Here is a 15,018-nt window from a genome sequence, read left to right on the forward strand (position 1 = left end):
AGTAACGATATTAGTATTATTAAAATATAATTTATTGTTTTTATAAAGAATGTAAAAATAGATTTTGCCCCCAACATACCTTACCGAAGTAAATAGCAAAAAATTATGAAACCTATCTTAGTTTTTGGTATATAATTAAGGAGCTTAAGAATTAATTAATTTTGAAAGTAGAAAACAGCCCAGACCCAGAACCTTACACTAGTATGCTGTATGCTAATTTTTCACTGCCATTCTTGTGAGTGATCAAGATTCATATTTTCTTACCCATAATCGTTTTGAATAATTCGTTGTTTTTTGTCACGATTACTTTAAGCAAATCTAAATATTTCAGACTCAATTTTTCTGCAAATTCATGTCTATTTTTTTGTGCCCTTTTCCCCAATTCTGAAGGCAATGTGAGAAACACATATCTTTCCTCAGAAATCTCTCCACTATTCGCTTAAACCTTTACTATTTCTCAATTGTTATTCGACGTATCATAAATATTGCTTTCCATTCGCTTGAAAAGATGTGATTTCACTCTCCTCCCTCTTCATCAAATTCCACATATGAAGACCATTTTTAAGTTCAACTTTGCTTCAAAAAGAAAGGGTAACGGTTACTCAAACATTTCTTCTTTTGAGAAAACCGAAAATTTTATTTTTATTTTTGGAAAGCAAATTCCTTAGTTATTAATAAAAATTCACAGTTGCAATGAATTTCATATGCCTCAGAGATTGGATCATTTTATCCTATGACGTTTTAAAAGATATTTTTAAATAAAATTCAACTAAAATAGTAAGACTAAAATAATTCTGATTAAAATAAATTTATTTCACAAAATCCATGCTACAATTACTCAATACTTTTAATTACAACAAATTTAAAATACGCAGTTTAGATCAGAACTTTGCCGAGTCCGAGTCCCAAAAGGCCTGCTCCATGCCCAAGACCAAGAGGCCCGGCTCCAATGATTCCACCGAGAGCAAGGGGTGCAGCGATTGCAGGGGCGGCAATGGCAGCAGCAGGGGCCACATGGTTGATGACAGGAGCGACGGGTCCAGCATAGGGACTGGCGATGAGGGCGGCTGCTGGAGCGCTGGCAGCGGTTCCTGGTTCGTTGGTCTTGACGCTGGCTCGGAATCCAAGACCATCAGCGACGTAGTCTACTCGTCGGGCCCTTCCGTCGATGTCAGCAAGGGTGTAAGATCCCTTCTTGTTTCCGAGAGCATCGCCTACTTCAGCACGAGAGTTGGTAGCACCGAGTCCGTCTTTAATGCCATAGCTGAAAGCGTAATTGCCGAAAGCCTGAAAAATACATTTACAACTATGTCAATGACGTCTGTAATAAGTACAGTTCATAATTTAGTGAGTGAAAGTGTATATCGAAAATTTGCTGCTTTGAAGTTATATGAAACCACATGATTGTATTTCTAGTTTTCTGCAATTTCAGTTTACAATAAATACAAATTCTTCCTTAGACTAATAAAAAATGACCTCAGAATATATTCCAAATTCATTTTGATTAATAAAAATTGTAAGAATAATTTCCAAATGTTATTACCAAATATGCATTACTTTTTATTTAACGTTTAATTTTGTGAATTTTATTTATTGCTTTAATATGAGCTTATGCAATACTTGATTTATTAAGGAGGTAATTATGTTAATCAGTCGATGTATGAATTTTTTAAATTCAATATTCTTAAAGTTTGAATAGGTTTCTATATAAAAACTCTATAATTTTGTTTCTATGTCTATTTATAAAGAAAGTTACTCGGATTTTTTATAAGATAATTCATATATGTTTTAATGCTATTTTACATCTTTTGATATTACATTCAGAAATTCTGTTTGGTAGAAATTTCTTACAAAATACCTCATAAATTAAAATCTAATGCGTATTTTTTTCTTCAAATTTGGTATGATAATTTCTCAATACGTTCTGCAGTTCCTGAACTAGAGAATAAGTAATCTAGTAATTTAGAAATATTTTACAGGAGTTTTAATGCTTCAGAAAGTGAAAAAAAATTGAAAATTTCGTGTTATTTATTGGTCGAACCCCCAATATTTAAAAAAATGAATAGAAATACGGCTTATTATTTACTTCAGAAACAAGATAATATGTTTCTTAAGCTCTTAGAAGAATTTTAAGCAAATCGTATAATAATAATTATAATGTAATAAACTTCTAAATTAGAAGTTTTTTTTATTTACACCTTATTTTAGCCAAATAGAGCTGTTTCTACCAATTTTACAAAATTTTTGCGACTTAACTGGAATATTTTGGTATCATAGTTTTTTTTTCGAAAATATCACAATTTTGGATTGTTTTTCGAAACAATCATCCGAAACCTAAGCGAAATCTCAAAATAATGTAGAGCAAACTAAAATAAACTTTTATGAGCACAGTTTGTTTCAGTTAAGAATACATTTTTGTTATATTCTAATAAATTTATTTTATTATAGATATTAAGTTGCCGGATAAATTTCAATTAGTTTTCCTAGTCTATATTGATATGATTGAAAGCTATGAGACCACAACCGTGTGTACTTATTCTAACAAAATAATAAATACTTTGCAGTAATTAACACATGAGATGACATGAGATCAAGAAAGAATTAATATATTTTTTTAATAAAAGATAATATCTAATCTACTTTGAGATGATGAAATCAAGTGCACTGAATACTCTGGTGCACCAGGTGCCGTTTCTTTCTTCAAAATAGGAGTGAGAGGAAAGATGGAAGAAAGATTGTTTACAATTTAGCAATAAAGTTAAGTATGATTATCAGCTAAATTAAATATCATAGCAACAATGAAAAATCCCCAAAAAGTACATAAAGTTACTACAAATATAATAGATTCGAATTAAAGTGAAATATAACTGTATAGAAATGGTAAGCGGGGAAAAAAAGCACCAAGAAAGTATATCTAATAAGGTCAAGATCAAGAACTATCAAAAAACTCTAGAAATGCACTCATCTTATTCTCTGTGCGTTCGTATCACCCCTGTGTATAGGAAAATCAACCAAGTACTTACATCCTGAGTCTGAGCTCTGTTGCTGATTCCGGTGCTGATGATGGGTGCAGCGAGGAGGGAGGCGTGAGCTGCCACAAGGGCTGCGCAGAAGAAAACGACCTGTAAAAGAAATAGGGATGAATAATCAAATTTCAATGTCTTCACAGTGATGTTATATTATTCATTATCTATGTTTATTTCAAGTAATTTTTTCTTCATAAATTAAGTTAGTAAAACTTTAGCTGCCTTGAGCGACCCATTGATTTGATGGAATTAATGATTGCTAGAAATTTCAATTTTGATAAATATATAATTTATATTATTTTAGAAGCTTTTAACCGTTTTGCAAATTATGCTATTCATTTCCCATTTCATATCATAGAAAAAGCAGGAACATTCAAAAATGGATGTAAGGGCATAATATTTTGTAAAACAAATTTAAATATTTCTTGAACAACCTAGTTTTTAAACCAAAATTCATTAATTTTTACACTTTTAGAACCAATATTTAATTTAAGAAATTAAGAAATAAAAGAAAAGAATATCGAAAATATGTAAACAGACCCATTACTGAATTATAACTGATCACTCGATTGAATAAATATTTGTACGTATAAATCAAAACTCTAATACACAACACAAAATGCAGAAATGAAAGGATTCTGAAAAAGATAAAACACCATTTCATTATGAAATGATGTACATGTTATTAAAATTGAATCTCACTTACTTTAGCAAACATGATTAGAACAGTTGTGTTTTCACTCTTGTTGTACTGACTTAAAGCCAAGAGCTAACGGACTTATATACTCTGATTTCATAAAAATATTAATTATGTCAAACACGTTCCACGTTTATTATTGAGCTTTAAAACAGGAAATAGTGTTAGAAAAATTGGTAGAAAATATGTGTCGCTCCCGTTTCTGAATTCCATCAATACTTCAGATAGTGACCTTGAGACGAGCTTACTGGCTTTATGTATTATAATTAATGAACTAATACTACTCGAAGGACGCTTTTTACAAGCAAAAAATTGCAATTTAATTGTTTCCCGTAAATATATTTCATAGAAAGCAGTAATTAATTATTTTACTTTTATTTCGGATTAAAAATGATTCCTTATTATTTCAGAAAGGTTTTGAGATTTTAAATTACTTTGTGACTCATTTGAATCATAAACACAAATATAATTTTTATTTAATACATTTATTAAATAGTTATATAAATATATTAAAATCTTTAATTAATTTATTTAATTTTTTAAGGAATTATTAAGAGACCAAAGTTATTTGTGTAAATACTCAAACTGAAAGAATTAAATAAGGGAGAAAAAAATATTGGAGATAAAAATTTTAGAAAAAATTTATTTTCTATTTTCTTGTGTTTTAAAAATATGTAATAAGAGGTTAAGGTCCTAATATTAATATATTAAACTTTATAAATAACAGTGTATTTATTTTTGTATAACAATAATTTATTGTAATATTGTTGAATTTTTTGAGGGGGAAATTTGTTTGAAATTCGAAGCACTACCGTATTTTGTTCAATGTCAGAAATTGCAAGCTAATTACTTTTCCCTATTTTAGATGTAAGAATGTGCAAGTTAATCCTATTCCCCATATTTTAGATGTAAGAAAGTGCAAATTAATTGTATTTCCCAAATTTTAAGAAGAAGAAATTGCATGTTAATAGCTTTTCCTATCTTTAGATGTTCCAATGTAAAATAGTACTTAATTATTCTATTTTTAATTTAGTTTAAAATAATGATTATTATTTTAGAAAAGTTTTGAAAATTTAAGTTTCTTTTAAATTTATTTGAATCAATCATAAGCAAAAACAACAACATGATTTTGATTTAATGTTTTACAGAATTCCTAAGAAATCAAAACTTCATCTTCTTATAACTACTCCAATTGAATAATTTCAATAATGAACTTAAGCGATGTTTGATTTTCAATTTTCCACTACTGTTTTATAACATACCCAGTAACATTTTGACATTCTATAAATATTAATGTTTCTGGGTAACATCTTAATTAATCATAATATTTTGTTTTATTTTGTTTCTCAGTGAGAATTTCCATTGTTGTGCAGTGAACATGTGAATATAGGCGTGATACTAACGTGCGAACTTATGCTTTCTCAATGTCCGAGTGAACGCCCTTGTTAATGCATAATATCGTCAATATTGCTTTGGTCCTGAATTACCTTGAAAATGTTTTTTTCTTCAACGCTAATCCTTCTGATCTGCATATTAACAAGGATTTTATTCAATGCGTAATTATTCGCCTTCATTTTTCTTTTAAATTATCATCTGATATCATTTTCTACTGAAGTTGCTGAAAGATAAACAAATGATTTAAGTTCAAAGCTCATATTCAAATATACACTTCTGTAATTTGTTTTAGCTTTTACACACACCACTGTTAGAGAAAACTTACGATTACATGCGGTGTAAAATGACAACAGTGATTATACTTTTTAAATCATCATAATAAAATCAATTTATACTTTTTTACTTTATAGTTATTTTTAAAAATCTTAATATCTTTTGTCGTAAGCCAATATATTTATATTAACTCCTAAATATTACATACAAAATTTTTTATACTCATTATTTCCTACATGTGAATGTTTTATATTGTCTTTCTGATATTGTTTATTTAATTTCTTTAAAAAAATAAACTTCTTATAAAATAATTAATAAATAAATTTATCCATTTAAAAAATTCAGTAGATATTTTCTCTTTCATTTAATTAAAAGTGGGACTTTAATAAAATATACATCAAAATACTTCTTTTAGTAAATGATTTTCTTCAGTTATATATTTATTCCTGATGTTATTAATTTTTTTTCGTTATATAAATTATGAAGACTTTTTAAAATAAGAAATTAAAAATTGAATTATCATGTTACGATATTTAAACAACTACAAACTTGGCATTCTTTTCAATTTAAAACACTCAATGATCAAAATATTGCTTAAACTTCTAAGTGTGAGTTTATGTAATTCTAGTTTTTCCAAATATATCTGGATTAATTTAAATTAAATGAAAATGTAAATAAATTTACTTAATTACTTAGTTAGCACTTAATTACTTAATTTTATTTGAAATTTATTTTCCAAACTTTCCAAATGAAAGTGTAAACTATAGAATCGTTAACGTTTAACTGTTTACATGAAGTGAAAACAATACTAACAGACTGGTTCCTTGTTTTAAATCCAGTAATATATTTTTCCTTAATATATCAAATGAAAATGCATGTAATTTATAATTTAAGTACATAAATATTTATAATGGAAATTAAATTTTTAAACTAAAATGCTTAGATTTTTGAGTAGTATCCTGTTAAAAGTTATTGGTAATTTAAATATTTGTAATACATTTGCATATTAAATTTATATTTAATGATTAAAATAGTAAAAATTATAGAAATAATGGTTGTTATTTTTCTTCAACATTAGAATATTTTTTGCTGAATATGGAAATCACTTTTGATATTTGTAATCATAATTCATATCAAATTTAGTAATTTAGACAAATTTAATTAAACTAATTATTGATTTAAATGCAGTTAAATGTTTAAAGAAATCCTTTTTTTGGAATATATTTAATGCATTATTTAGTTCAATCATTTACATGTATGCTGGAAATAAATATGCACAATTTTCTTATATTGTTATCACTATTTTGACTTTGTGGTGGCTGTTAAAAATTTCACTTAAGTTTAAAAAAATATTGTAAAAACGTAGGAATAAAATTTTTGTGTCAAAATTATAGTATGAAGTGATTAAATCGATATTTCGGTCACTCTCGCCAAATTTCCTCTCGACTCAACTGATGCATTTGAAGTACACCAAGTTCAGAAATACAATGGGCTGTTTAATAAAATTGGGTATTTTATTATGGGCGTAATATCTCCAGAATCAAGATTTTCTCATAAAGCAATAAGTATTTTTATGTTCGATTCTCCAGAATAAAAAAAAAAATGAACACATTTTTTTTTCTTGTGTTTGAAATCCATTCTGCAAACCATTTGTAAGAAAACAGTTCTGACAGTTCTGCAATTTTAGCATCAAATAATAAAAAATTATTACTTTTATTGTATTTATGATACTTTTTTTTCATTTTGTTAGAATTAAATAGAATTTTATAACTATAGATTTTTTCAATTCGTAATATTAGTTCACACTCTTTCTATATATATCTTGTTCAAATTTTCAATCATAAATAAAATACTTTTTATTCATCCACTCAAGTTCAAATACAATTTTTAAACTTGTAGTGGATGACACTTGATGTTAATACAGTTTTTTTCCAAATATTAATTAATTAATTTAATTTGTACAGTAATTTATATTTGGTCGCCAAAGTAGCCAAATCCGTAGTCATGCCGTCAAATGGTCGCCATGTTTGTCGCCACGCTCTATTTTGCCATTTAATATTGTAATTCTGTCATATGTATATACAAATTTATATTAATTGTAATTATTTAATAAAAAGTAACTAAAAAATGTTGACCTAAGTAGGAATTGACTTAATTTTTTTATATATATATTGCTTGTTTAGACACGAAATATAAATTTTCATATCATTCTTCCGTTTAAAGTCTTATACAAGAGAATCACAGTCCTTTCGATACTATTTCAAACTAAATATAGGTAACTGATAAATTTTTAATGTTATAGTATCAAAATTTAATAAAGAGTAAAGCTGTTCTTAAATCCAAATTTCAATTCTGTTAGCTATTATAATGAATTTAATTTTTTATGAATTTTTTTAATGAATTTTTTATTTTAATTGCTCCGAGTAAAGAGATATCTAAGAGTTTCACAAAATTCTTCCCAACTTTACAATCAACAAATAGAGCTAAATTTAATCAATAATATTTAACCAAACATTTAAATCTTAAACCCAAATCTTCAGATATTTTAAAGAAATTATCATAGATTCTTTTTAAACATGATATAAGAATCGAAGGTAAGCTAGCATTGTTAAAATGCACATATTGATGCAAACATCTATGGGTGTGGTTATTTAATTGGGCTAAATTAACTTGCCAAATCCGGACATAACTGGTGTCTGAAGTCGGTTCAATGTCACAGATGCTGCAATACTGGGTATGAAAGCACTTATCGATGAACCTGAATAAATTAAAAACAATTTGTTTGTTTACATTACTTTTCTTACAACTTTTTTTTTTCATTTTATTCAAATTCTATAAAAAGGTTTAAAATTTTTCAGACAATCATTAGCACCTGAAGCTAGTTCAAGCAACACTATCAAAATGTTCGCCAAGGTAAATATGAGAAATGTTTTTAAATATTTGTTTCCATCTAATCATTCTTAGTATATTTATTTTCAGTATGGTGGTAATTATTTTTTTTATCTTAATTTCAGATATCATGTAGAAAATTAATCATTATACATCTAATTAAAAACATAAGAATTTTGTAAAAAATATTAATGTTTCTAAATGCATATAGGTTCATAAGATTAGTTATTTAAAACTGAATTAATCTTATGAAAATGTTGCAAAAACAATCAAAGATGGTCGAAAAAGTAAATTGCTTTGCTTATGAAATAAGCTTTAAAGTCTTCATTTCATTTATCTACAAGTGAAACTGTGCTAAATTGATTTGAAAAATTAAATTTTATCTCTTGTCTTATTTTATTCATATTATTTCCATAATCTAAGTTTGCAACTTTAAGCAAATCATCATGCAAATAACTTTTCAATCGAATAAGTAGAATCATTCTTTTTTCTGATGGTTGTAAAAATAATACATATACTATGGTTTGTTAAATATGTTATTAGCATAAATGAACATTTTGGAAATGTCATTAAATTTATATAAAATGGAGAAATATTTCGAAATTAATTTATATGAAGTCATTTTATTTGGCCTATCTAAACAAATTTATTGAACAGATATTTCAGTTGCATAGTCGTAGTAGATTTATGATTAAAATTAAATAAGTGAAACAATTGCTTTTTAGAAAAAATAAGTTAATTTTGGATTTTTCCTGTAGTAAAACAAGCACGTTTCAGTATCTTTGAATAACATTTGACATAAAGGGTTATTCAAATAGAAGGAACGAGTTTAAAATATTTATTGCTGAGGAACTACATATATAGAAATTATAAGTCAATGGATCGGAAGAAGTTAACAAATTTAATCTTTGCACTCGGATAATTCAATAAATATAGCACATTTATTTGTTTCTGAAAGAAAAAATAACAACACCGCAGAATAAGTGGCTTTATATGATGCAGTACGCCAAGTGTGAATCCATTGCTGGATTACTGTATACGTTTATTATAAGTACAATAAGAACCCCTTGGTAATAAATATATAATTAGTACAAGAAAATCATAGTTGATGGCTGCATATATGAAGGTAAAAGAATTGGTCATCCTCTCACATCAGACGGAAATGCTGAAAGTATCCAAACTGCTTTCGAGCATAACCATAGCAATTTCGTTAGCAAAGGAAGCAGATATCTTGGCATTTCACAGTCATTATTAAGGCAAATGCTTAAAATTTACGCCTGCTTCTCTTTAACATTTGCAAGATCGAAATGTGACAGCAGTGAATTTATTCACCAAAAATAGTTTTGGTTCATACGTGAAGAAAAATTGGTTGCAGGTTCGCCATTTATTTAATAATAAAAGGAATACCTTGAATAAAACTTTGAAATTTCCTTAATACAATGATGCATTATGTATGACATTATCTATTTCCGTTTATAAGAAATAAATGTTTTAAATAGGATCTTTCTTTTTGAATAACCATCTATTACTTAATTTTACAAGTTTTAAGCCACTAATTATTAACTAGAAATTATTGTTATCTCTTTTTTTCATTACCAAATGATTTTTTTCAAAAATGTTTCTTTGTATCTTCGTTTTATATGCATTTCAGTTTAGTATATATTCACAAAAAGGAAATTCTTGCAGGACACACTTCTTACTCTTATTTAAAATCTTCCAAAATAAATTTCTTTTCTTTTCTTCTTTGTCATAAAGAGTGTTTGATACATTTTCATAGTATGCGCTTTATAATAAAATTTTAAAAAAATGGTGGCAAAATGTTATTTTAAATTCTTTTTTGTATTCTATAAATACGTATGAAGATACTCAAAATGAATAAAAGAACATAGACCTCTAAACATTGTCCACGAAAATAGCATAAAACAAAACAAACTGCAGTGCAGAAGGCATTACCAATATACAACATCCATCTTGCTCAGTGAATTAAATTATATGATTTATTTAGTACTAAATTCAGTGTCTATCTCTAAAAAATACTCAATATCAATAGGTATTAAATCCATTCACGATGGCTGAACAATACAAAGCTTCGTTAACAGCAATTTTTAATTTTTGTAGTTTTTCAATTTCTGAATAAAATTTATGGAATCATCTAGAATTTAAATTCATATTTATATAAATATGAATCTTCATTATTTCCAGATTGTCATCTTCTGCGCTGCCCTCGCAGCTGCTCATGCCTCCCTTGTAGGACCTCTGGGATTGGGAGCACCCGTTCTCGCTGCCGGACCCTTGGGTATCGGAAAAGGACTCATCGCCGCCCCTGCTGTAGCCACCGTTTCCACCCAGAGAGCCGCCATCAACCACGTTGCCCCTGCCGCACCACTCGGTCTTGCTGCTCCTCTTGGTCTCGCTGCTCCTCTTGGTCTCGCTGCTCCCATTGCTGCCGCTGCACCCATCACCCTCGCCAACGGAGTCATCGCCGGCAACGGAATCCTCGCCAACGGAGTCATCGCCGGCAACGGAATCCTCGCCAACGGACTCGTAGCTGGAGCTCCCCTTGTTGCCGGTACTGGCCTTCTTGGTGCCCCTCTTGGTCTTGGAATAGGAAAGCTCGGTCTTGCAGCACCTCTTGGTCTTGGACTCGGAAAGGTTATCTTGTAATTATATTTGTACTTATTGTTGAACGGTTTGGTCTGCTTATGGAATAAATTACTTTTTAGCAATTTGTTGTTGTTGTTTTCCTTCTATAATGTTTTCTAATTCCTGAAAATAAATATTGATTTATCGTATACTATTTTCTCTATATATTAAAACCGATTTTTGGTAGCGTTTAAAATTATTTTATACAGTTTACATAAAATTAAGATAATTTTGCATTGGAAATTTAGGCGAGTTTAAATGTAATTTTTTAACTTGAATTTTTATAGTTTATTTTTTAATTGATAAAAGTAATTTTGGAGGAATAGCAGAAGCTTTCGGCCGAATTAGAAATATTAAATTATATTACCTCGAAGAATCCTGGATTAAAATAAACGAAACAAATATATTCGCAAACAATATATATATATAAACTTATAAATCCATTAATTCAAAAGTGCATAATCTGTTAGTTCAGCTAGATTCAATAAATACATAATAACATAATACCTAAGCACATAATTTATATAACAGATTTATATTTGAAAATGTCTAATTAAAAACGTACCGCACATTATCTTGTTTCTGTGAAATAATAAGTAATCCCTTTCCCAGAAATATTACAATTTATGATCATTTTTAAGTCATGAAATGATGCTATCAACGGAAATGCGTTTGTTCTTAAAATTTTTTAAATACTCCATTGCAATAGATATTTATGACGGTAATTTTTAGATAAGAAAATGATTATGTGAGCATTCACAATTAATTGATTTTTTTAATAAAAGGAGAAATATAACTCTGAGTTTTCTGGATTGTAGAAAAATCAAACATAAATATATGTACCTTTAATCAATATAATAAGGTTTATATGGATATATAATGTTTGGTTGTGCTAATACAACTTTAAACTTACAAGAAAGACATTTAAAGATAAACCTTATTTCTTGGCGCAATCTAAAGCAATTAAGAAGAAAGATTTTGATTTCTAATTCATATACTATCCAATCACTGGACAATTTCTTACTGAATGGAAAATATTCAATGTTGGTTAAGCTGAATATTTTAATTTAAATCAGATCATTAAATTCAGAATTACACTGATTTTATAAATTTTCATGTAATAATCAATGATATACAGAATGGATATCAGAATTGTGGAATAACTTAGATTCTCTCATTTTGAACCATGATTAGATGATCCATCGGTATATGATCCATTAGGTATTTTTTTAGCATTCTTCACATCGCTAATATTAAAACATTAGTTTCTTGGAAAAGACTTCATATTCGCCTTTCCCTTTCTCGAAAAAGGATTGCTTTGCACAGGATTAATCTTTACACCACTTACTATCAACTATTAAATATAGCTTAACATCAGACTACCGGTGATCTCTTTCTTTTAAACTGCATTTAACAGTTTCAATATAGCCGGCGTCCTAGCATAGGGGTAGCGCATCTTCCCCGTGATCTGGGCGTCCCGGGTTCGAGTCCTGGTTTGGGCATAGTTGTTCTTCCTGTTCTATCTGTGAGATGTGTGAATGTGCCCTCCTGTAAAAAGGGGTTGTGCAAGCGAATGAGTGATGCGTGAGTAGCAAAGTCGTACTCTTGGCCCTAGTTGGCACTACGATAAAAACAAGAGGCGTTCAATTCTACATAATTTCTTCATATTCGCCATTGGATTATCTCTGTGATATATATGAATAGAAATTTACGTTCCAAGTGTCTAGACTAAGCGTGTATCTCAAGCTCTCAAACGATTTAAAGATGTATCTATTTTGGAAATGATTGGAAGTTGCATTCTCTTTAGGAAACGCATTTGTCTATTTATACCTTCGTATGATAATTATTTTTGTATCAAATTTTCTTGCCAATAACTAATATTTTATTAGCCTGCAAGTTTAAAAATATACAATTGTTCGGCGCATGAGTGACTCTAGATTTGAAAGAGATTCAAAATGTTAAGAAATGAAAAGAGAATTAGCAAGAAAGCAATAACATTTTCATATTTTGTTGCTTCAAAGTTTAAATTTTACGTTATTCCTACAAATTATTTTCACTCTCTCTCTCTCTTATTAGAGAATTATTCATATTACACTGTGAATAATTTTGATTGAATACTTTTGTGCCAAGTTAATTAAAGAGTTATTTATTTCAAAAAGTGGGAAAATGTGGCATTGTTCCTAGAATCTATTGTAGCATGAAAGGTTTCAAAGAATCCTAGAGTAAAAAGAGAATGTAACAGAGAATGAAAATATTTAGGGAGATTGGGCAGTATTTAATACTTGAGCAAGAATTATCTATGATATATTTATAATCTATAATTAAAAAGCTTAAATTTTTAATTATCCTTACAAATAATTTTTACTCTCTCTCATTCCCTCTCTCTCTTATTAGAGAATTATTCATATTACACTGTGAATCATTTTGATTGAATACTTTTGTGCCAAGTTAATTAAAGAGTTATTTATTTCAAAAAGTGGGAAAATGTGGCATTGTTCCTAGAATCTATTGTAGCATGAAAGGTTTCAAAGAATCCTAGAGTAAAAAGAGAATGTAACAGAGAATGAAAATATTTAGGGAGATTGGGCAGTATTTAATACTTGAGCAAGAATTATCTATGATATATTTATAATCTATAATTAAAAAGCTTAAATTTTTAATTATCCTTACAAATAATTTTTACTCTCTCTCATTCCCTCTCTCTCTTATTAGAGAATTATTCATATTACACTGTGAATCATTTTGATTGAATACTTTTGTGCCAAGTTAATTAAAGAGTTATTTATTTCAAAAAGTGGGAAAATGTGGCATTGTTCCTAGAATCTATTGTAGCATGAAAGGTTTCAAAGAATCCTAGAGTAAAAAGAGAATGTAACAGAGAATGAAAATATTTAGGGAGATTGGGCAGTATTTAATACTTGAGCAAGAATTATCTATGATATATTTATAATCTATAATTTAAAAGCTTAAATTTTTAATTATCCTTACAAATAATTTTTACTCTCTCTCATTCCCTCTCTCTCTTATTAGAGAATTATTCATATTACACTGTGAATCATTTTGATTGAATACTTTTGTGCCAAGTTAATTAAAGAGTTATTTATTTCAAAAAGTGGGAAAATGTGGTATTGTTCCTAGAATCTATTGTAGCATGAAAGGTTTCAAAGAATCCTAGAGTAAAAAGAGAATGTAACAGAGAATGAAAATATTTAGGGAGATTGGGCAGTATTTAATACTTGAGCAAGAATTATCTATGATATATTTATAATCTATAATTAAAAAGCTTAAATTTTTAATTATCCTTACAAATAATTTTTACTCTCTCTCATTCCCTCTCTCTCTTATTAGAGAATTATTCATATTACACTGTGAATCATTTTGATTGAATACTTTTGTGCCAAGTTAATTAAAGAGTTATTTATTTCAAAAAGTGGGAAAATGTGGCATTGTTCCTAGAATCTATTGTAGCATGAAAGGTTTCAAAGAATCCTAGAGTAAAAAGAGAATGTAACAGAGAATGAAAATATTTAGGGAGATTGGGCAGTATTTAATACTTGAGCAAGAATTATCTATGATATATTTATAATCTATAATTAAAAAGCTTAAATTTTTAATTATCCTTACAAATTATTTTCACTCTCTCTCTCTCTTTCTCTCACACTTATTAGAGAATTTTCCATATTACACCGTGAATCCTTTTGATTGAATATATTTGCGCCAAGGCAATAAAGAATTGTTTATTTTAGAAAGTGAGAACTGAGTCTGGAAATGTGGCATTGTCCTTCAAATCTATTGAAACAGGAAATGTTTTGATAGATTTTAGGGATAAAAGAGAACGTAACAGAGAAGGAAAATAATTATAAACAAGTCTTCTTATATTTTTCAAAAAAATTGAGATGATGCATTCTTTAATGTTTTACTTATATGTAAGAGAATAAATATGTAAATTAAAGCATAAAAATATTAATAGCAAAAACAAATACAAATCAGGACAAAAATATTTATTTTTCTTCTATTCTTATGTTTGGTGTAATAGTTTCTTATGATTTCAAATAAAATAAATGAGTTAAGAATTCCTTTTTCACTTTCTATGAT

The 15,018-nt window shown here is 28.0% G+C and overlaps 2 protein-coding genes across 2 annotated transcripts; one reads left to right on the top strand and one right to left on the bottom strand.

Moving 5' to 3' along the window:
• Window positions 1–792: 792 nt before the first annotated feature.
• LOC129972891 (adult-specific rigid cuticular protein 15.7-like) lies at window positions 793–3,787 on the bottom strand. Its single transcript, XM_056087198.1, has 3 exons — window positions 3,733–3,787; window positions 3,024–3,122; window positions 793–1,287 (listed from the first exon to the last, which is right to left on the bottom strand). Exons 1-3 carry the CDS (start codon window positions 3,742–3,744, stop codon window positions 877–879), a joined length of 522 nt encoding a protein of 173 aa, XP_055943173.1. The 5' UTR covers window positions 3,745–3,787; the 3' UTR covers window positions 793–876.
• Window positions 3,788–8,268: 4,481 nt separating this feature from the next.
• On the top strand, window positions 8,269–10,967 carry LOC129971103 (cuticle protein 38-like). The gene is made up of 2 exons (XM_056084581.1): window positions 8,269–8,304; window positions 10,483–10,967. Exons 1-2 carry the CDS (start codon window positions 8,293–8,295, stop codon window positions 10,942–10,944), a joined length of 474 nt encoding a protein of 157 aa, XP_055940556.1. The 5' UTR covers window positions 8,269–8,292; the 3' UTR covers window positions 10,945–10,967.
• Window positions 10,968–15,018: the final 4,051 nt, after the last annotated feature.

This window comes from Argiope bruennichi, chromosome 6 (genome assembly GCF_947563725.1).
Source record: "Argiope bruennichi chromosome 6, qqArgBrue1.1, whole genome shotgun sequence".
Taxonomy (NCBI): domain Eukaryota; kingdom Metazoa; phylum Arthropoda; class Arachnida; order Araneae; family Araneidae; genus Argiope; species Argiope bruennichi.